The sequence below is a fragment of the Nyctereutes procyonoides genome, unplaced genomic scaffold (genome assembly GCF_905146905.1).
Source record: "Nyctereutes procyonoides isolate TBG_1078 unplaced genomic scaffold, NYPRO_anot_genome, whole genome shotgun sequence".
NCBI classification, from domain to species: domain Eukaryota; kingdom Metazoa; phylum Chordata; class Mammalia; order Carnivora; family Canidae; genus Nyctereutes; species Nyctereutes procyonoides.
This window is the reverse complement of record NW_026575117.1, coordinates 21776381-21798915: the sequence shown is the minus strand read 5'-3', so window position 1 is coordinate 21798915 and position 22535 is coordinate 21776381. Positions and strand designations below refer to the sequence as shown.

Genomic DNA, 22535 nt, shown 5'->3' with positions numbered 1-22535 from the left:
ATTACCAAAATGAACAAAAGGAGAATGCTGTTTAAATTAAATAAATTACACAAATATCTCAAGTCCCGGGCTTCCCCGGGGATCCCATCGTCACAGGTCGGTATCACTAAGAACATTCAAAAGCATTGAAATTCTGGATTATTTCACTACCTTGCCCTCCTTTCCTGCCTCAGTCATGTCCAGAGAGTGGTCTGTTTAAATTTGCTTGTGTTCTTTTCAACATATTCCAACAGCGAGGTTTTCTTCAAAGTCTCCCTCTACCCCGTGTGTTTCCAATTTTACCTCCACTGTCTGGACACTTGGTTCAAAGGACACTTCTCCTTGGGATGTCTGAGGCTCCGTGACCTTGCCCTACCTCCTGGGCCTGAGTTGGGCTTTGGAGGAGGTGGAGTAGGAGAGGATGAGTTGTCATTGGCTAAAGTTCTTGTCCTCCTGGAATTTGGCACTTTGGGTGCTGGGCACAGTGAATCCCAGATAACATTGTCTTCTGCCTTCCAAGTTTTGAGTTCCATTGGCAGCCAGATGGCATAATGAAATCACAGAGAAGCAATGCTTGTAGGCCAAGAATCTGTTGGCTCTTTGCCAGCACTCTCTCCTTTAACTCTAAGAAGACTTGCTAGCGGATGGGCTCACTCAACACACAGACACACAACACAGGTCAGGCTGAAGTTAGGATTTGGGATGGTTTTTCTTCAGGCTGGGCCAGCCCAACCTGTCGGGCAGGGTCATTGAATTGAAGGAGCTTGGGAGGAGCAGTGGGGGAAGACCAAAAGGTTTTCTGTGTACTTCCATGGAAATTTCCCCAAATGCTTGCACATACAACCTATTTATTTTCAAGTCAGCAGTAGAGTTCCTCTATTACCCCCTCATGTACATGAAGAATATACCCCTCATCTCATCTGTCCTAGGAGAAGATGACTTCAGGTCCTGAGTTTGTTAAGGAAGCTCATGGAGGAAGCCCCAGTCTGAATCAGCCCTCTGCCACGTTCTGCACCCAGTCAGGAGATGTGGCTGGCCCTCGGGGGGCTTCTTCCCCTGCCGGGCTGAGGGATTCAGGCCCCAAGCTGATGAGGGAGAGTTAAAATCATTGGCTCTTTACCAAGTGAAAAAGCACAAGGCAGTCTTCCTAAGTGGGGGAGGCATTTCTGAAGTCAGGGGATCGGCAGGGCTCAGATCCCCCCTGTTGGCCCTAGCACCCCCTCCCCTTCCAAGTCTCTAGTACAAGGAAGGATTCCCAAAAGCTTTTATGCAGAATAACTGGCATCTGTTACTTGGTTGCCAGAGGATTCTGGTACCTACCCACCCTGTCCTTTTTGGATTCCTATCAGGTCTCAAGTAGGAGGGAGCAGCTCCTGAAGGCAGGGGGAGAGATCATGTTTCAGAGGCTGGGGCGGCTGCATTGGTGGGCTGCCCCTGGGAGGTAGCTCTGGTGGCCTTGAGGGCCTTGGCCACCCCCTAAGCTAGAGTCTCAAGTGCCGAATAGCAGTGGAGGTCCCAGCAGCCTTGAGATGAGGAGGAAGGAGTCACAGTCATCAAGACCGAGACTCCTGGGTTGTCAGGAGCACATGGTCCAAGGAGTGCACAGCTTCTTGCACAGTTGGGAAAGCTGGAGGGGGCAAGCCACAGAGTCCTAAGCAAGTTCATCCCTGTGTCCTGTGATGGCTTGACACCATCTGACACCAAGCTGTTCAGGCCCAAGGGCCTAGGCATGCTAGGTCAGCAGGGGCATACTTTTCCCTTCTGTTCTTGGCTCGCTCTTCAAGTCAGTGGTCGGGGCTGTGGGGGTCCCATCAGCTGCCTTGGGCAGGGCCTGGGTGGGAGCAGTGGGGTGAGCAGTAGGCTTTCTCATTCTGGCCAGGGCCCTGAGGGTCAGCAGGAGGGTGAAGAGGTGGCTTTCCTTGCTGCTGAGATTGGCTGGCTCTAGAGATGCCAGGAGGGAGGCAGAGGAAGGAGAAGAGGGTAGGGGAGGGAGGGGAAGGAGGAGCTGAGGTCTTGGTGGACATGTGGTCTCCTCTACGTGCCACTCCTCATGACCCCAGGCTCATTCTTCTTGGGGGTCCCAGAGGCCATGTACTCTGAAGGCAGCGTCGGGGCTGGCTGGGCCCTCACAGGGCAGTCAGGGTCTCTGCGTGAAACATACTCCCGAACATCTCCTGCAGGGCCATGGGAGGACAGGGGAGGTTAAGGCAGAGAGTTAGACTTGTCGAGTTGATGGTGGCTGTATCCATGAGGTGACCCTGTGAGCCCCTGGCCAGAGGGAGTTTCAAGAGTGTGTGTGAGTGGAGTGTGTGCACGAACAGGGGAGAGGTGGGGTCAGCCTAAGAGGTGAACTGGTACCGAGGTGACAAGAGAAGTTGCTTGGAATCTACTCCAGATCACCTCTACTAGGCACGTGAGCACGCGTCTGTCCTCCTTTTTGGCTTCATTCTCTTTGTTAGGTGACGTGAAGGGAGAGATCGGACAAGCTGTAAGGCCTTGCTTGCTCTGATAAGCTATTCTGAGCCTACCCCAGTTTTTTGGAGTGTGCTGGAGATGCCACAGGAGCACAGAAATGCATCTGCCAAATCTTCGTAGCTCCAGCTCTCCTTCCTAATGTCTCCCACACACCATCAGCACTCCCAGAGACATGTTCAGAGGACATGGAACTCAAGCCCAGAAGGAATGAGACGAGGTACAAAGTGAGATGTGATTTCTGGGCCCGAAGCCAGACTCCCCTCCACTTAGTCATCTGGGTTTCTTGTAATTCAGGGCATTGGGGTAGTGTGAGTTTTCCTTTCAGGACGACAGGGCCCTATGGGGTTACTAGCACATCCATTAGTGCTTAAGAGCTGTCTCGGTGCGATAATATTTGTACCCTTGGAATTCATCCGACCCTACCTGAACATGTAGTGTTCATATGTAGTATTCACATGCAGGAATATGTTGTATGCCCCACCTGGAACCGTGCCAGGTAAGCCGTCATTACCTATCTGTTGAATTGATGAAGGAACAAATGAATCCCTCACCTCTCCTGTGAGGTAGATGGGGCAGGTATCACCCAGACGTCCCCTATTTTACAATGAGAGAGACTGGGGCCCCATGTGTTCTGTTCTGTGTCTGTTGAAGACCATGTGTGGATGTGGCTCGGAGTTAAGAATAAATGTTAGTTCTCAAGAACCTCGTCCAGGGTCTTCCCGCCGTGATGCCTTTCGGAGAGTGAGAAGAATTAGGATCTGCTATTACAAGGAGACGAGAGAGAAACGTTGTTGCCTTCAAGGTGAGGACTCTGGCTTGGTGGGGAGAGAGCCCAGGGAGCACCTTGGGTTTGGGAGGGTCTCTTCCCGCTCCTGGCCCCCCACCTGTACCCCCACCCTTCAACTCACCTGCTCTAAGTCCCAGTAGCTGGGGCTGTCCTCCTCCAAATCATACAAGGACAGCTCGGGGTCCGATGGAGCCTGGAAAGGGTGCAGGAGGAGCTCCATAACTGAGTGACTCAGTCTGGTGCTATTGGCAGCTCCGGGTGGGCCCTGTGTTTTCTGCTGCGTGACTCACCATCTTGCTTCTTCCCTCCCCTCCCTCGTCTACCTCACAAAATGTAGCATGGGGTGGCCTGCCCCTTACAGCAGAGGGGTGCCTTAGGGTCTGCCCTCCTTTGCGGGCATCTTAGAGGCAGGGGAGGTCGGCCTAGCCAACAAGGATGATTGACTGGCCGCCTGACCTTGGGGAATCCACTTCCCTTCTCTGGGAATCTGTTTCCTCATCTGTAAAAGTAGGATAATCAAACTCACTTTGCAGGTTTTCTACCTCACCATGCTATTGAAAAGGGGTGTGTGTGTACTTTTATATATAGGAATGTAATTTGTAATAGGTAAACATAAATATATTCTATGTACACAAATTACTTTAAATATGTAACCATAATACCCAGGCATTATTTGTGCAATAACAAATAGCAAGGATTCTTCCAGAATCTCCTTCTTTTTGCTCGGTGGACAAGGCTTGTAAAGCCAGAATGCCTGTTGCTTCTGCACAGTTGTTCTCTCTAAGTGTGAAGGGCAGGCGCCAGGGCCCTGTGTTTTCCTGGGCAGTCTTTCAGCACTTAGAACAGATGGCTTCACCTTCATCAGCCTCTTATAGCAAAGAGCAAATGGTTGCTCCAGGGCCAGAGAAGCCTTTCTCATGACCCAGGGCAGGGGAGGTTTTATATATGAGGAGGGCTGGGGCACAAAGTCTTAGGAGGCCAAAGGCAGGGGCTGAGCTGGGAGGGGCCCTGGGAGTGGAGGGGGGGCATCCGGAGAGGCCTAGGCAGGGACCCTGGTGGGGGGTAGATTTTCTGCCTCTCCAGCTTTCTCTATTTGTAGCTCATTTGCATACACTTAGCGCTAGCAAATTAAATGTCAAGAAACTGAGACAAAACTTGGATGCAGCCCTCTTCATCCATCACCAGTCTGAAATCTCTGAGATCTGCTAAATTAAAACAGGCAGGCCTACTCCTCTCCCTTGCTCCTAGCCTCTTGTAGAAAGTGTGAAGGAGGAGGGCAGGTAAACCATGCCAGAGTACAGGGCATTCTCTAATATGCTTTGAGGGCTGGTGTGACTTGGAAATTAAGATTAAAGATTTTACAGTACGCAAAGAGCTTTCAAGTGACATAAAAGGCATAATTATCAGTCACTCTGCAAACAGAAGTAAAAGAAAAATGCCGTGAAGTAGGTGATGTTAACTTAGGGTGCTCGTTCCACAGACAACGGACTCTGTAATGACAGTTTCAGAAAAATTAAGTGACAGAATTGGTCTTAGAACCTACACCTTCCCCAGTGTTCTTTCTCATGCCTCTGGTCCTGCTATTTCAGTGCCCCGGGGACCTAAGGTGCAGGGACCTTACCCCTTGGAAGTCACGTCCTGGGGTCACTTCTCTGGCATTTGCCTGGGCAAAGAGGACAGCATCGTGTATGCTGGGAAAGACGTGACTGCGCTCTAGACACCCCTCTTCAAAGACACCACCGTGGCTGATGTCGTTGTACACCTGGGCTGGAGGGAGAAAAGCCTTTCAGAAAGATCACAGCCTTGAGGCCTGGAGCTGGGGGAGAGGGGAGGGTGAGAGGGAAGGGAGGGGAGGAGAGAGAGCCTGAGGGTTGGGCCCTTGGGGCATCCACAGGACAGGCCCAGCCTTGGGCCCTGCAGTATCAATCGTGGGCAGCAGAGGGCGACGTGAGCTCGGGGATGCGAAACCCTCAGCCCAGGGCAGAAGGAAGCAGTTTGAGTCGGGGAGTCGGTACTTTGTGGGGTTTGAGAGGGTAAAGCTAAACCATCCGTGAGGAGGCTGCTGTCAATTCTATTCTATCCCCGATGGGTCATTCTTCCTCTTGTTTCTCTAGACCTCTCCCTCAACCTCCAGCCTTACTTTTCCCAAATGCTAGAGATGATTTCCTGAGGACTGTGCGGTGAGGGCGGGAGCAGCCCACCGACTCTGCCTTCAGGTTCTCTCTGCGAGCAGAGTCCAGAGCTCGGGACCTGTTCAGGCTCCTACTGAAGCTGGGCAGGCCCCTGGGAGGGCTCTGTCTTTCTGCAGGAAGTGGGGTATATGTAGGCCTTCGCATTCTGTCATATGTCTGTGTGTCCATGTCCCCGGACTCTGCATATGTGTTAATGATGTGCCCTGTGGACATGCCTGCAGGGTGGGTATGTGCACCCCGTGGGGGTCTGAGTATATAAAACTGTGTGCCTGTGTGGTCCCCAGACGGTTATAGTGCGTGTGTGCTTCATGCTCATTTGTGGGCTTGCGGATTTGGAGGAAATCCCCAAAGACACCTAGTCAACCTCCTAATTTGACAGAAGTGGAACGTGACCCCTATCCATGAAGTGACTTGGCCAAGGATACAGGCAAATCAGTAGTGGGGCAATTGGAATCCCAGCTGGCCTTTTGAGATGCCAGCCCCTCACCCGACCCTGTTAGACCCTGTTACCGAGGCCGAGGCCGCTAGGGCGTTTACACAATCTGGCCACGGTCTCCTCTGACTTGTGCTTGAAGCACTTAGGAGCAGGCAGTGGCAGGGGCAGTTACAGGTGCTCTCATCTCCACCTTCCCATTCTGCCAACCTGTTCCTCCCCTCCCAACCCCGATCTTATGGTCCTCTACAGGTCCTCCTCTCACCGTGGATGTTCACCAAGAAGACGTTCACACCGATCTTGCCGTAGGTGGAGCTCAGCTGGAAGTGTTGAGGGAAGGGTATTGGGACAGGGAGACAAAAGGAAAGGAATGTTCTGACTGGGTCTCAAAAGTGATTCACAAAACGCACTTCAGAGGGGAAGCCAAACAAATAAGCAACCGCAAGAGCCCTGGCAGCCAAAGATAAAAATAGCAGCAAGGCACACCACTTCTCCCTGGAGTGTTGGCTGTCGGCTTTTCTGGAAAGCAGGACAGAAATGGGGCTATGCCAGTGAGCCGGGCACTTAAAGACCCTGTGGCCCCTTCTTATGGGGTCAGATCTTTCCTCTCAGTAGCTTAGATTCCCAGATTCCACCTCCTTCCTGACTTTGTGGCGTCAGGCCGAAGCAGTAGGGGAGGATAGAGGCCCACATGGACTCGGGGTCGAGGCCAGGGAAGCAGGCTGAGCCCGGGGTTGGGGATGCGGCCTTCGGGTACCCGGCTGATGCTCTCTGGATGATACCCAGCCTATATGCTCTCTGTACCTCTCGGTCTTCCTGGACTGCCTCTATCTGAGCCAGCTCTGAAGTTTGCTGACTCCCTACCATTGGAGGCGGTGCTGAAAAGTTATCAGATGGGCGGATACCTTTATTCAAGGTATAAATGGACTGCCTTGGTGTTATTTCTCCTTCTCTTCTCACTTGGCTGGTATTGGCTGATGGTGGAGTGTCTGGGTGAGCGTGGGAAGGAGCACGAACCAGGGCCAAGCTGGACTCTACTTGGAGGACCCTGGATGGGTTCCTGGTGGCCTGAGAGGGAACTTGGGATGGCCTCCGCCAGAGAGGGGTACTAAGGGAGGGTGGGACAGCGACTATCCCCCTGGTATCCCTGTCTGGCCACCCATCATCTTGGGCTGTCTGGGCCTGCTTTGCAGAGAGTAGCCTATCCTGGTCACATCTTGGGGAATGCTCCTTGGTGAGCTTCCTCCCTCATCTTGTCAAAACGAGGGCTCCAAGGAAAGGGAGTGTGGGAGAGCAGGGGTGAGGGTGTTGGGGTGGAGGGCGGGCCAGCCACTCCCTCTGCCTGGGGCCTCACCTTGCCTAGGGCTTTGATGCCCATCAAGTCCACAAAGCTGACCCCACTCATATCAAGGATGATGGTGTGGAAGGTGACAAAGGGTGGGACGCTGGCCAGCATCTCACTGGGCTCACTGGGGGTCTCAGCAGAGGCTGGTGCCTCACAATGCGCAGCTGGGGAGCTGTCAGGGCTGAAGGTGATGTAGGACACGCTGGCGCCATTAGCAGGAGTCTGGTTGTTGTTGGGGTCAGTCGGGGAGGCGTTCTCAAAGTCCTGCTGGAGCTCCTGGAGGGAGACAGTCTGGAGGGGGGTGGCAGGGAATTGTCAGGCTGAATCAAACTTTGCTATAGTTGAGGCAGGTGCAGGGAATGTGCAGGTGGAAATGGGCCATAACCTATATTAGCCAGAAAATGAGAAGGGGCCATGGGGCTCATTGGTTACCCCCAGCAGCTGGCATCCCCTCACCCAAGGAGAAGAACGCCCAGTGGCCACCAGGCAAGGGCTGCAGAGACTTTATGTCTTTGCCTCAAAGGGTGCTGGAAAGTGGGGCACCAGGGGGCAGGCACCGAGAGGGTAGGCTGTTCCTAGCATCACTTCACCTTGGTTTTCATAAACAGAGACTTCCTCTGTTGTGTGGGCATCAGCTTCCCCTTCTCCTGCTTCCTGAGGTATTTTTGCTTGGCCAGCAGTACTTTCTGAGGGTCTACACCTGTCTGTAGGGAGAGAACCAATAGCAGTTCGGACCTCCATACTCTTTGGAGGTGACCTGCCTCCCAGCCCCCTTTCTCCCATCTTCTGGTGACTCTCTGCTCAGCCCCTCTGGTCACCAAAGATCTGAGCCCTACCTTGGCAATGATCTTTTGCCTGAAGATCTCTGAGTTGGCAAAGTAGAGAGGGGAGCAGTAAGTGACAATCTTAACCCCCTCGATTTCCCGGACCTGTGGCAGGGAGACAGAACTCAGGTGGCAGCAACGTCTTTATTTTTAAAAAAGATCTTATTTATTTATTCATGAGAGACACAGAGAGAGACAGAGACACAGGCAGAGGGAGAAGCAGGCTCCCTACGGGGAACCTGATGCGGGACTCGATCCTGGGACCCCAGGATCATGCCCTGAGCCAAAGGCAGATGCTCAACCACTGAGCCACCCAGGTGCCCCAATGGCCTTGTCCTTTTTCAACCTTCTTTTATTTGGGGGTGGGAACAGGGCAAAAGAGAGTGATTGTAAGTTTGGATTACTTACCATATTATAGGTCTTGGGATTAACATAAATGTCAGTGTCCATGACCTGGGCCAAAGCATAGCCATTTCGACTGGATGAAAAAAGAAAAGAAAAAAAATAAGAGCATGCTAATAGCAAATGGGCCTAGGAGGATGACAGGGTGGGAGCTGGGGCAGAAGCAGAGTGGAATGGGGTCCTTTCTTTATCCCCAAGCATGTTGTGTTGGTCGTTCTGCACTGGACACACATGTCTGGTGGCCTGTGGCTGGGCTCGAACTAGAAGGATGACAGGCAGGCCCTTGACATAGCTCCCAGCCTGGGCCTCAGCACAGAGGAGAGGTGCGATACACAAGGCAGCAAGCTTAGGTGGCCCTGAAGTCACCACCTCCTGGTTATGAACTCTCAAGAAGAGAAGACAGGGCTTCCCTAACATAGATCATCCTCCCTGCCCCGGGCTGAACCCTCTTCCTCTGGTGCCCCTGGCCTGTATTCCTTAACCTTATAGGAAGGACATGGCATCTGTCTCTGGTTTGGTATTCCCCTGGGAGGGTCCCCCTTGGTCTGGGGACTGGCAATGCCTTTGGACAGACTCGGGGTCTTACCCTCCTCTTTTTCTCCTACTTTGGCCCCCAGCCCTCGGAGCCCATGAGGGCTTCTTCTGGGGATTTCAGGATATGGCGGTCTGTCGGCCCAGCCTGGGTGAGGGGCCCCACTGCTGTGCCTTGTGGGAAACTGCTACTTACAACTGAGTCTGGAAGACCACAACCAGGGCGGAGAAGGCAACGCCCACAGCCACCCCATATGGCAGGCTCAGGAAGAACGAGGAGAGGAAGCTCACCACCCAGACACACTGTGAGGAGAAAGAGATGTCAGGGCAGGCGTGGGGAGAAGGCTGCCTCTTTGGGGAGGACTTCCTGGAGTAGCCAAGGCCATTCTCTGTTTCCACAACCTCAGACTCACCCTCCCCCTTTCCATGGCATTTTTGCACTGTCTGACATATTGATGCTCTGGTTATGCTTGAGTATTTCCCTTAGGTTGAGTGTGGGTGGTGATCGTGCTTGGTTTTTAGCAGGCAACCCAACCCACACAGGGAGACAGCATGGCGCATGCTGAGGGCATGAGGGGTCGGATATGCCCAGGTTCAGACTTTCATTCTTCCACTTACTAGTTAAGTGAGCCAGGTTGCCTGATCCATAAAAGGGGAGTAATGACACCTGTTTCATGAAAGGATTAAAGAGCTAAGGCACCTAAAGGTCCTACTTAGCCTACTGATGGGCATCCAGTGGTCACTCAACAAACATGAGCTCCCTTCTCCACTAATGGGAGGCTGTGTGTTCCAGATGCATGCTCAGTGGTCTTCCCAGCCTGACAGCCTAGGGTCTGGTTGTGTGGGTCGAGGCAGGACTGGATGCAGTTTTCATAGTTTCCCCCTTGATTGTCCTTTATAGTCCCCCCCAGTTCCTCTAAAGGAAACAAATCTGCCCACGTTCCCGTAGAGAACTGTGAAGATCAGATGGGAGCCCAAAGCACGATGTAAATATCAGGATTTACATGGTGGGGGGATTATTGGGATGTGGTAAAAGCAGATCATTGGGGTGGGAATTGGAACATTGTTATTTTTCCCTATCCTCATCACTCACTGGGGGGACCCCAGATCTCTGGCTGTAAGGATTTCACTCGTGTACCATGCAGGGAACCCCAGGAGACAGTACCACCCAGAGGTTTGCCATCTAAGGTTTGGGTTGTAATCCCGGCTCTAACCACGTACTACCTTTGTGGCCTTTGACAAGTTACTTAACCTCTCTGATCCTTGGTTTCATTATCTTTTTTTTTTTTTAAGTTTTATTTGTCCAAGTCATCTCTATACCCAACGTGCAGCTTGAACTCACGACCCAGAGATCAAGAGTTGCTTGCTCTTCCCAAGCCCAGAGCTCCTTGGTTTCATCACCTTGAAAGAAGATCAGTAAATCCTCTCTCATAGGTCACGGTGGAGCTTAAATGGGCATTGTTGTCAGAGTCATCAGTGCCTGGTAGCCTTAATACTATTGTCCGATGCAAGATGTGTTGGGACTGTGACTAATCATAACAATCAGTCATGTTGCTGAGTGTTGTATGGTTGCACGGTGCTTTCCCAAATGATCTCATTTAATCCTCAGAACCAGTGTGTGATGAAGCCATGACTGTCATCCCCATTACAGAGGAGGAAATAGAACTCCAGAGAAATCTGGAAACTTACTCAAAATCCTGGTACGCTGGCTTTATGTGTTAAGGGTTTCGTGTTGTTGTTTTTAAAGTGATTTCTTTTTGCTTTTTTTTTTGGGAACTATAAATCATGAAAATAATCATCACTAAGTTTTACTGAACCTAGGACACAATTCAGACAACACGCTCCTTCCTTGTATTATCTATCCCATGTCTTCCTCATAAACAACCCTAGGGGGGTAAGGAGTATAAGAGACCTAGCTCTCAGCAGAGAAAGCCAAGACCCAGAGAAGTTAAGGGACTTGCTAGTTGGGGGCCAAGCCACACAGCCAGTGAACAGTTGGCTTAGGATGTGAACATAGGATGTCTCTCTCTAAAACCTGGGCTCTTAACAGCTGCTTGTGCTAATTAGGGAGCCGCAGAGCAGAGGCATCACCAACAGAAGAACTGACAGGGCTGTGGGGTTGGAGGACAGGGTAGGGGCAGGAAGGGGTCCCCAGAGGCCACTCAATACCTACACAGTCCAGCTTGCTCTTCTTCCACAGGTAGTAGGGGTCAGCGAGTTGCTTGAGAGAGTTCTTGAGGTTGACGGCTATCAGGGCTCCTAGCACAGACTGGGGAAGCAGAACATTGTTCTTTCTCACCTGCAGTGTCTCTTTCTCCCTCCCCTTCCTACACACCCCTGACCCTGGTGGCCAGCAGGACAGAGCTGCAGTTCCAGAACATCTCTGCTGGCAGAGTCCCCAGATCTCAGCACTCCATCTTAGGGCTGGAGAGTGCAGGCACGAGGCCATGATGCCCCTCCTGGCCCTTCTCTGGCCCTCCCCTCTTCCCTCAAACCACCGGTGCCCAGAGCCTTCCAAGTCAGGCCCTCACAAGCACTTGTCAATGCTGATGATGGGGGGATTGACCCTGAGGTCAGAAGGCTGGAGTCTGTGACCAGCCCTGCACTGGTGAGCTGTATTGCCACAGATCACTCAGACGTTCTCAGCCTCAGTTTCCCTCACCTGTAAACTGAGGAAAGTAAAACCTGTGTTGTCTACTTCACAGGTTGTGATTAGGACAAAGTGCGACAGTGTCAGCGCTTTGTTACCTGTAGAGGGTTACACAGCAGTTAGGGATTTTCTTGTCTTTAATTTTTTTTTTACGATTTTAATCATTTATTCATGAGACACAGAGAGAGAGGCACAGACATAGGTAGAGGGAGAAGCAGGTTCCCCGCAGGACTCGAGAAGCAGGTTCCCTGCAGGACCCCAGGATCACAACCGGAGCCAAAGGCTGATGCTGGACCACTGAGCTACCAGGCATCCCTTAGGGACTTTTCTTACTGGAGTCTCGCACTGCAATCTTACCTTGGGGAGAGGGTACAGATAGGACCCCAGGACCAGCATGGTGATCATCACTACCAGCGACACACACAGGCTTGCCACCTATTCAGAGAAAGAGTTGGGAACAGGGCACAGGTATGAAATTCTCGCTCTTGGTTGGTTTCCAATAGATGCGGAATGGAGGATCTGATGGCGGAATGGTGGAATGGAGACTCATGAGGGGAGAGGAAGGTTGGAGAAGCAGCTGGCCTGGCTTGCAGGTGCCCGGGCTTCGCTGGGCACCCTCTGCCCTCCTCCCCCATCCCCCTGGTATAGCACTTACCTGGGACTTGCCTCCAGCTCCATCTACAGCCAGAGTGACAGAGAGAGCACAGCAAATGACGTGGATTTTAAAGAAGGAGCCAAAGAAGTTGCTGCAGCCCAGGGCAATCATCTCCTGTGGGGACAGGGGCGGGATGGGAGGCTGGAGCACTGGGGGAAGGGCAGCAGGTATAGATCAAACCTCGTCCTCCATGCAAACTGGATCTTGATTGGGCCTAGGACTTGAGAATGACCCTAGCGTTTGCTAGCAAGCCAGACACTCCCAACCCAGCAGAATTCACCCTTCTGTGGTCAGAGCCCCTCCTCCTCACTGGCAGGCACCTTCCTCACCACAGCCCGAAGTGCCCCACGATAGTTCTTGCCAGGCCTCTGTGGGACCTGGCCCATTCTGCTTGGCCCTACCAGCTGTGGCTGGACCTACCTGGTTAGAATCCACATCATAGCCATGCTTGCTGGCCAGGGTCCGGCCTACAGCCAGGTTGATGACATAGCCCACGATGGCCAGTGAGAAGGCAGTGCCCATCATGTCCTTCCACTGTGAAACCACAGGCGACACCGGAGTGGGGAACCTGCCAGGGAGCCAGGGAGGAGGCAGGGCCCAAAAGTGTGAGAAGAGGCAGGGCAAGTCCTTCCTCAATGCACAGGGACCAACAAGGCCCCACTGTGTGCCAGGGTCTACAGGAACTACCCCTTATCATCTGAGCCCTTGGTACAGCACTGTGGGGCAGCTGCTGTCACTCCCATTGACAAAGCAGAAGCCAAGATATAGAATCTCACTTGTCCAAGGTCACAGGGTAAGTGGCAGGGCCTCGTTTGTTCATGTTCAGGTTCTGGACTCTATGGTCACTACAGATCCACAGCCACCACCGCTCCCTGACCTCGCCCCCGCCACTCCACTCCAACCCTGCACCGCCCAACCCCTCCCAGGGCCCAGTGTGGTGCCTGGTACAGAGTGGATGCTCCATACATGTTGTGGATGCTAATAGCTTCCTTTCCACAGGGATGAAAAGAGCCAACACATCAGAGCAAGGCAAAGAGCTGGAAAAAGGCTGCTCAGAGAGGCTTTGCTTTAGCAGCATCCAGTAAATGAGACTTTGGGGGGCGCGTGTGGCACTTCAGACTCACTGTTCCTGACACAGCTAGCATTGGCTGATGGCACGGCTCTCTTCCGTAATGAGTAATAGGAATCATTCACATTCAGTCAGTGTCACAGAGTCTACAATGCTCTTTCATAGAGGTTGGCTTATCTGGGTCTCTGAGCCCAGGCCTTCATGGGGGATGGCAGTAGGGGCAGCAGGTTTCTTGACCACCTGGACTCACCCATGTTGGATCTCTCCCACGATCTGCATGTGATACTTTTGAGGCATCTTACAGCCCCCAGAGATAGCTGTTGCCACCACCACCTGCAAATCCCCAAATGGAGAATGTGGATCAGCAGGGCAGCAGTCTCTCCCAAGACTCCCTTTTCTCTGGGGATCCCAAATCCCACTCCCCTGCCTCCTTGAAGGGGAGCAACCCAAGGAGCAAGAAGACTAGGAGCCATGTACAGGGAGATGGAATGGATTCACCCAACTTCTTGTTCTACAGGCTGCCAGTGGAGGGGGAGGTGAAGGTAGGTAGGGGTTCCCTTGGCTTTGACTGGAGCCGAATTCTATTTCTCATGATCTCTCCATCCTGGCCCCCAACACCCCAGCCCCAGGCAGGGTCCTTACCACAATCATCTCTGTAGGGATGGGAAAGCGGATCTTGTGCATGTAGCGAGCGTTGAGTTCCTTCACCAGCACCAGTAAGATGCCACTGATGATGGCAAAGATGAGCGAGGCGATGTTGGTTTGGGGGAGGTTTTTGCAAATGTCAATGAAGGTCTGGGGGAGAGAGCATCATGCTTGTGGCTCCCACCTCTTCTTCCCATACTCTCCCCAACCTTGGTTGTCTAACACAGTGGAAGGATGTCATCAATGGGAATGGAGGGACACCAAAGCAGAATTCGGGCCCTGGTCACCAACAGCACCCCTTCTTCCACCTCCCTCTCCCAAAGGGCAAGCTGAGAGCTCGTGCCCGGATGGAAATGCTGATTCTCTTTCTCTTGCTCTAGAAAGAATTTAAGTTCCAGGAGGAGGGAGGGAGATTGGACATAAGAAAGGACTTCCCAGGCAGGGAGGGGTTGAGGCGCTACATCAGGAAACTGATGGAGACTGTACATCTCCTTTCCTGCAGGGATTAACCGTAGAGAACCTCAGTGAGCCCTCAGGGCCATGTGTTTCACCCTCCCTCCCAAAGTGGGAAGCTCCTGGGAATCCTCTCCGAACAAAAGGTCAAGCAGCCCTTGTTTATGAGCATCTTGGAAGGAGGAGCTCATGACTTCTTACTACAGTAACCCCACTGGCTGTCTGCCTGAGCCCCTCCCCATTTGCAGGGGTGTGTTCCTAGACTCACAAAGACAATGGACCCCGGGCCTGCGTAGGAAGGAATGGTCAGTCCAAAGATGTACTTGAGCACTGAGATCAGGATCTGCAGGCCGGCTGCTGTCATGAAGCCCCGGATGAAGGACTCCGAGAGGTAGATGGCCACAAAGCCAAACTGCATGAAGCCCAGGCCCATCTGAAAGGAGAGAGGTGGGAGGGGGACCAAGAAGGGTCAGCGGCTTCCCCATCTGCCTGACCTACAATGGGCTGGAGCTTCATGCAGTTTGGCTCCCTGGGGAGGGGAGCCCTGTGTGACCTTGTCTGGCCCTCTACTGGGCTGACTTTGGGGCATGGGCCTCTTTGTCACTTCCTCTCTTGGCTTCAGTTTTCTTATCTGAAAACTAAACCTGGTCCTCTCCCCCAGTCTTTCCTCTCTCAGCAGATGACACCGCCGTCCACCCAACTGCCTAACCAAAAACTTGGGAGTCACCCTCCCTCACCCATACATCCAGTCTACCACCAAGCGCTTTGAGCTCCTGACCAATGTTCCGTCAGTCTACCCCATCTCGGTGCACCACCCTGGTGGCGGCCCTCGTGAGTCTTGCCTGGGCCTCTGCATAGTCTCCTGACAGGCCCCCTGGTTTGATTCCAATCTGCCTCCCACCTCTCTTCTCTCTGGACTGAGTGGTCCTTATAAACTTCCAATCACACCCAAAGCCGCTGTATATGGGACAGACCTGAGACTTCATTGTCTAGCCTCTGCCTGCCTTTCCAGCCCCTTCTCTGGCTCATTGCCCCCAAAGCCTCCTGCTATCCAGCCACACCAAACTTCTTGTCTTGTCATTCCCTGGTGAAGTCCCACTCTTGGGCCTCAGTGCTTTGGGGGCTCATCCCTTCCACCTGGACTGCCCTTCTGTGCCTCATTTGTTTGGTTCCTGGCCAACCTCTACTCATCCTTTAAGACTCAGGTCAAACGTCACCTCCTCTGTGAGGCGAGGCCTTCCCTGACTCTCCGGTGTTCCCACAGCCAGGTGAACATAGCTCTATTATGCTGCTTATCTCAGAGCCTACAGGTTTATCTGTTGACATGGCTACTTCCTCTGCGGGGCTGGGAGCTCCCGGGAACTAGGCCTCTTCTCTACTTATCTTTCCCCTAAGGCCTACCCAGTTCCTGGCATAGTGAAGCAATGAAAAACATTAACTGAATGAATGAACGAATTAAAGGTATCCTCTGGGGGATCCCTGGGTGGCTCAGCAGTTTAGCGCCTGCCTTCCGCCCCAGGCGGCCCGGGGCAAGATCCTGGAGTCCCAGGATGGAGTCCCCACGTTGGGCTCCCTGAGTGGAGCCTGCCTCTCCCTCTGCCTGTGTCTCTCTCCCCCCGCCCCGCCCCCGTGTCTCTCATGAATAAATAAATAAAATCTTAAAAAAAAAAAAAAAAAAAAGCAACCCCAGAGGGGTTGCTTCCCTCTCTTGTGTTCCCCTATGCAGTGTTTTCCTTCATCAACCTAGTGGAGGAGGACCTGGGTGGCTCAATCGTTGAGCGTCTGCCTTCAGCTCAGGTCATGATCCCAGGGTCCTGGGATCAAGTTCTGCATCAGGGTCTCTGCTCAGCGAGGAGTCTGCTCTTCCCTCTCCCTCTGCTCCTACCTTCTGCCCGTGCTCTCTCTCTTTCTCAAATAAATAAAATCTTAAAACAAAAATCAACCCCCCCCCCCGGGATCCCTGGGTGGCGCAGTGGTTTGGCGCCTGCCTTTGGCCCAGGGCGCGATCCTGGAGACCCGGGATCGAATCCCACGTCGGGCTCCCGGTGCATGGAGCCTGCTTCTCCCTCTGCCTGTGTCTCTGCCTCTCTCTCTTTCTCTCTCTCTCTCTCTCTCTCTGTATGACTAGCGTAAATAATAAATAAATAAAAAAAAAACAAAAATCAACCCCCCCCCAAAACGCCAGCAGAGTCCTTTGCAAATTGTGCAAGTGATGCAAAGCTGTGGCTTGGAGCAGAGGGGGCTGGAGGGGAAAAGGGATGTTGGAGAAATAGGAGGACTGTGCCGACAGAGGGATGGGCATTGGAGAGGGTGGTAGAGAGACACCGTGAGCCTTCCAGGCAGTCTTGAACTCAGGACAGTTTACCAGGTCTAATGACCCTGCTGGAAGTAGGTGAGGAGAGATGCTGATTTTTCAAGGTCTTTTGCGGCCCTGAAAGTGGGGAAGTGGGAGGAGGTAGAGGTTTCCATCAGCTTTTATGTCAGAACTGGGGTTATGATGTGGGGGCAGGATGGAAAGATGCTCTCCCGAGGCGGGGCCCTTGACAGGGACGCAGCCCTCCCTCACCTGGATGATGGCGGTCAGGCAGGCCAGCGTTGCTGACACATGCAGCCTTTCGGCCTCCATGGCCGCTGTGTCCACGTAGCTCTCGTTGGTGGCATTGTTGAAGATCGAGAATTTGGACTCTGGGGCCAGCTGCAGACAGATGTTACCCACCAGGATGCTGATAACGGCAAAGGTACCTGTGGTGCCCACCCAGTCAGCAAGAGTCAGAGGTTTGGACCACACCTATGGACAACAGAGAGGGGCCCAGGAGAGCCTCCCTGCCCCCAGAGGGATGGGTCCCCACACCCCCAACGTTCTTCTTCCGCAAAACAACAACCACTCATGGGTAACTATGACCTGGCCTTTCGGGGTGTTTTCATATCAGCTGTTAATATTATTTCATTGGACGCATCAGGAAATGAGCTTGGAAATGCAAGCAGTGCCAGGCCCAGAAACAGGCCTTGTGACCAGGCCCCTTCTCTCCACATCACTTAGCACCAGAGAGCTCCAAGTGTCCCTGCAGGGACCAGCCTGAGAGTGACTCGGTAATTCCTCACATCCGTTCAGCACTTTCTGGCACATAGCACATTCCATTCCACAGGATCCTCCCCACATTCCAAGGAGGGAGGCAGATCGGGAAAGGCTAACCTAACCGGGCTCACGGCTGCTAAGTGGTTTCTCTAAGGCCGCAGAAGACCTGGGGCAGATACTCATGGTGACAGTCCCTTTGGGACCAACTGGCACCAACTCCAGGAGAATGTAGATGGAAAACACCCAAAGCCCCTCTGCCACACCACCTGTCCCTGTGGTGCAGGTCACCTTGCCTGCTGAGAGGGGAGAGGCCTTACCTGGCACCATCTGGTGGATACCCCCCAGGAAGAAGTAGGTGAGGAGGGGGAAGAAAGAGGAGTAGAGACCGTTGACGGCAGGAAGGTTGGCCAGCAGAGCAAATGCCATGCCTGCAGATGACAAAGGGATTGTAGGCTCAGGGGCATGGTTGGGTTACGGAGGTCATAGGGGACCAGGAGAGGAAGAGGGGAGAGCAGAAGGCCAAGCCGACCAAGGACACTGACCCCCTCACCTTGTGGGACCTGGATGGATCCACCACTGAGTCCACCCAGCAGATCGGGGATAATGTAGTTTTTGATCTTATACTTGGGGAGCCAGGAGAGCACGGGAAGCAGCCCAAACACTGCAGCTTTGATCTTGGCTGAAGAACATCTGGAGGGGAAGAGGACAGGCTTCCAGCTGGCACTGCATGACTTGGAGACTCCGAGTTGGGGAGGAATTATAATATCTTGTTCTTGGTCATTCATTCATTCACTTATTCATTCACTCACTCACTCACTCATTCATTCAGAATTCAGTGAGCTCCCACATGGTGCAGTATGTGGGGGACACAGAAGAAAAGGCAAGGGCTTTCTTTAGAGAACCTTCCTCATGCTCTGGGCTTTAACTGGGGGTCTTCTGGAGTTGGCTGCTCATCTGGGATGTCCACAGGACCTGGCATAAAGGCATGGATTTTGTGGTCGCTTAGCCTTCCAAGCTGCCAGGTCCATCCCCCATCTCAGATGACCTTCCTCCCGTCTGATGGCAAACAGGCCTGGGAACCCAGGTCTGGGCTCCTGCAGCTTGGTGTGCACACTGGGTTGCAATTAGTTGCTCTTTATTGCTCTCACTGCACAGCAAACCCCACCATGGCCAAAAGTCTGGCTCTCTTGTTCATCTTGTATACCTGTACATTGCACTGGGGTGCTTAGTAAATATTTGCTGAATAAATGAATGAATGAATTAGTGCAAGAGTGGGCTGGTATTGAAACCCAGTCAGAGTAGAGGCTGCTGCCATCTTTCTTAGCACTTACCCCCAAAGAAGGCTCGATTGTCCCTGCCTCTGATGACCCACTGGCCTTCCTGTGTGAAGACTCCAATGCTGGAGTTCTTCCTACTGTTAATTCATCAGGATGGAAAGAATGGGGGAGCTGTTTGTTTGTCAATGTAGGGTGGGGAAAGTTGGTTCCTTCTCTGATTGTTGAACACCTGGAGGTCTTTTCATAGAAACTCAGGAGTGGTAGGAACAAGGGCCTACAAACTCTAGGGTGACAGCTCATGGATTAATGACTGGGAGGGGGTGGGGGGCATTTGCTTTTCTTCTCCCAGTTGAGGGAATTCAAATACTCTGGGGCCCATTTGGTGACTCACTGGCCTGTTCTGATTAGGCCTCCTTTCCTTGCCGGCACCAATTCCTGCTCTTTGCTGTTGTTCAACAATAGTTTCCCTGATACTGGGTCCCCTGGATGTCACCCAAGAGTAAAACTAACACAGACAATGCTTTGTACCCTGTAGAGCCTGGACAGATTTTTCTGTCCTAACCACCACTCTGGGGAAGGGTATTATCATCACCATTCTTGGGGGTGGAGGGGTGCCTCTCCCATCCTTGGGACGGTGGACAGGGCATTGGACTGGTGAGAAAAAGCTTAAAGCATCTCAAAAGCTTTGTCCTAAGGGAGAGCCAGCCCTGCAGGAACTTGCTCAGGTTTGTCTGTGTCAGGGGCTCGAGAACAGAGAGCTGACTAGGGGGAGACTAACAATCCTCCCGAGGGCTCATACCAGCCTTACCTGCAAGCCTGCCCTGTGTTGGGCAAGGCAATCTGAAGCCTGAGAGAAGAGCTGGAAACAGATGCCAAACACCTATACAGAGGCTCCAGAACCCAAGAGGGAAGTGGACAGAGGGATTAGCTTTCTAGCCATTCATTCATTTGTTGAACAAATATTTATTGAGGCACCTTCTGTGTGTCAGGCACCATTTAAGGCTCAATGCCAGCCTCATGGGAATTGTTAGTTCCCTCCATCACTTTACAGTTTTAATCTGTAATCTTTTAGGATGATAGCAGATACCCTCATCCCTCCAGTACAGAAACAATCCAAACTTAAACTGCTTGGAAACTAAGGCTGGCAGAGCTCACGGGCCAAGGAGCACAGCTGTGGGTACAGCATCTGGACACCAAATACCCAAGGCTTTGGTGTAACCTGGCAGAAATGGAGCCTCCCAGGAGGAGTAGGGTTGGACCAGGGCTTTTGGTGAAGACTCAAGTGGGTGATTCCCCCAACCTAAACCAGTTCCACCTGCAGCTCCACTTCAACCATTGCCAGTGACCTCAATCCAGGTAACTGAATCAGCTGTTTCCCCAGGGGAGTGAGGAAGAGCAGGCCAGCCCACAGCCAGGACTGAGCAAGGTCTGCCAGAAGTGTAGGAAGGGGCAAGGGGAAGCTCATAGCCTCAGGTTTCTGGAGTATGGATACAGATCACCTCATGAAGCCCCCTCGTTGGAGCTGAGGTTTCACTAGCCACCAGCACAGTCCCAGAGATCTGAGAGTGGAAAGATCCGGGGGCCTGACAGGACCGTATCTTGGTAGGTACCCTTTAGGAGAGCCCAGGAATTTAGGGGCTGCCTTTGATCAGTCTCTGGATCAGGAGAAGAAAGGAACATCTAGGAGGGAAAGAGGACAAAGTGCATGGAGTGGTGGTGGCTTCAGATTTTTCTTGATCAAGAGGGAACAGGGCATTGCAGTAGGAGCTCTGATGTTCCCACCTGCCCATGTGGTGGCATGCCCATCTAGCGTTCGCTTAAGAACCTAAGGGAGACTTGAGTGGACTGAGACTATGGCAAGACCTCCTGCAGGGGATTGGGGATGCCCTACAACTCTTGTGAAGCCGTGGCAGGTCCCTGCTGCCTCTCCCCACACCCACACTGGGTGATTGTCAGTACAGGAGAGGTTGTAGGATCTTAAAGTCAGGGGGTTCTGAGCCTCCCCTCCCCAGGGCTCCCCCCAGCCCTGTCTTAGTGGTACTAGTACAGGAACCATACCCTGGTGCGGAAAGGATTTTGGTGGGAAGCAGAGGAAAGAGATGTCTGGGCTCTGGGCCATGTTACCTGAAGGCATTGCGAAGTTTCTCTCCCAGTGGGTACGTCCGCTCCTTCTTCTCAAACTCATCATCAAAGAGGGTGAGAGAGTATGCAGCTCTGTCTACCACGTAGCGGGGCCTGGGCTGGCTCATGTCTGGGGCATTGACAAGCTTTGGGAGAGGCAGAGGAGGGGAAGATGAGGGGCATCTCTCGCCAGCCCAGCTCGGGCCTTCTCTCTCTAGCTCTGGCCACAGCAGGGTTTTATTCTGGTCTTCCCCGCCCCCACCCAGCAAGGTGCCTCCCTTCCCGCTTGCAGGTCTTTCCACCAGACTCACTTCTGGTGGCCTTCCTTCCCAGGCACTGATGATGCACACACTTGCCCTGGCTGTTTTGCTTGGCGCCCAGCACGTGGCTGACACACCATACCTGTGACATCACTGTCACCCCCGCCGAACACCAGGCAAAAAGGAGGTGGGAGTGCAAGGGCTGGAGTCACAGCTGGGGATCAGCACGTTGGTTCTGTCCCCTGCCCCTCTGCCCTGGCCCCTGTTGCCCCCACAAGCCGCTCGCCCTCCCCAGACCTCGGTTTCCCTGGCAGGAAGGCTCATACCATTCAGCCAGCCAGCTTGGAAGAAATGGAGAAAACTGTCTGCCCGGAGGCAGGGGGATGGCTGAGGTGACCTCAGGGGGACCCCTGTTGAAAGAGACACCTAGGACTTCACCAACCGGTTTTCCCAGGGGGATAATGGTGCATTTGGGGAAATGAGGATGGTCTGCACCGGCTGGCTCTCCCACGGCTTCCTGTGCCTAACCTTTCCCCCACCCTTGTGTACTGGCGTTTCTCTCCTCCTTGCTTTTTGCGCAACCTCGCTGATGTTCCAGGAGCTGAGCAGGGCAGAGCTGAGGGAGCGCCAGGTCCCCTGCGGCCCAGAGGAGCTCCCTGGGAGAACCATTCCCCCTCCCTCCTAAGCTACCAGCCCCTCCCCCATCCCCTGTCCCTGGCAGCTGGGAGGACCCCCAAGGAGGACCTTGGGGAACGCTAGGAGAGGGAAGAGGTGGGGTGTGTTTGAAGGACGCCGGTGAGGAGTGTGCGGTGGCTATGGCCAGTCTGGCAAGAGATTTGAGATGGGGCAGGAAGTGAGAAACCACTCAGGGGGCTAGGGATGTCCCTTGGCTTCCTGTGGGAGAACTTGGGTGCCTAGAGGTGATCAGGGGGAAGCAGGCTGGTCGATGCCTTTTGTGGAAGAGAACATGGCAGGGAGATGGAAAGTACATTAACTAAGGGACCAGAAGCCTGGCTGCTAGTCCTGGCTTGACTGGTGAGACGGGGCGACAGCATCACCTGTCTGAGTCTCAGATTCCCCGTCAGTACAATGGGAATAACGTATCTATCTCACAGGGTTGTTGTGAGCATCTGAGGAGTTATGAGCAAGAAAGGGACATTGAAAATGTACAAAAAGTGGGGATCCCTGGGTGGCGCAGCGGTTTGGCGCCTGCCTTTGGCCCAGGGCGCGATCCTGGAGACCCGGGATCGAATCCCACGTCGGGCTCCTGGTGCATGGAGCCTGCTTCTCCCTCTGCCTGTGTCTCTGCCTCTCTCTCTCTCTCTCTCTCTCTCTCTCTCTGTGACTATCATAAATAAAAA

General features: G+C 53.1%; 1 protein-coding gene across 1 annotated transcript; it reads right to left on the bottom strand.

Annotated features, from left to right (window-relative positions):
• On the bottom strand, nucleotides 1-21116 carry SLC26A9 (solute carrier family 26 member 9). The gene is made up of 20 exons (XM_055333809.1): nucleotides 20918-21116; nucleotides 18067-18206; nucleotides 17834-17944; nucleotides 17007-17182; nucleotides 14709-14873; nucleotides 13985-14137; nucleotides 13593-13675; nucleotides 12694-12841; nucleotides 12274-12387; nucleotides 11976-12053; nucleotides 11142-11237; nucleotides 9165-9271; nucleotides 8444-8513; nucleotides 8048-8140; nucleotides 7802-7915; nucleotides 7221-7502; nucleotides 6132-6186; nucleotides 4863-5008; nucleotides 3363-3434; nucleotides 1-2153 (listed from the first exon to the last, which is right to left on the bottom strand). Exons 1-20 carry the CDS (start codon nucleotides 21040-21042, stop codon nucleotides 2106-2108), a joined length of 2376 nt encoding a protein of 791 aa, XP_055189784.1. The 5' UTR covers nucleotides 21043-21116; the 3' UTR covers nucleotides 1-2105.
• Nucleotides 21117-22535: the final 1419 nt, after the last annotated feature.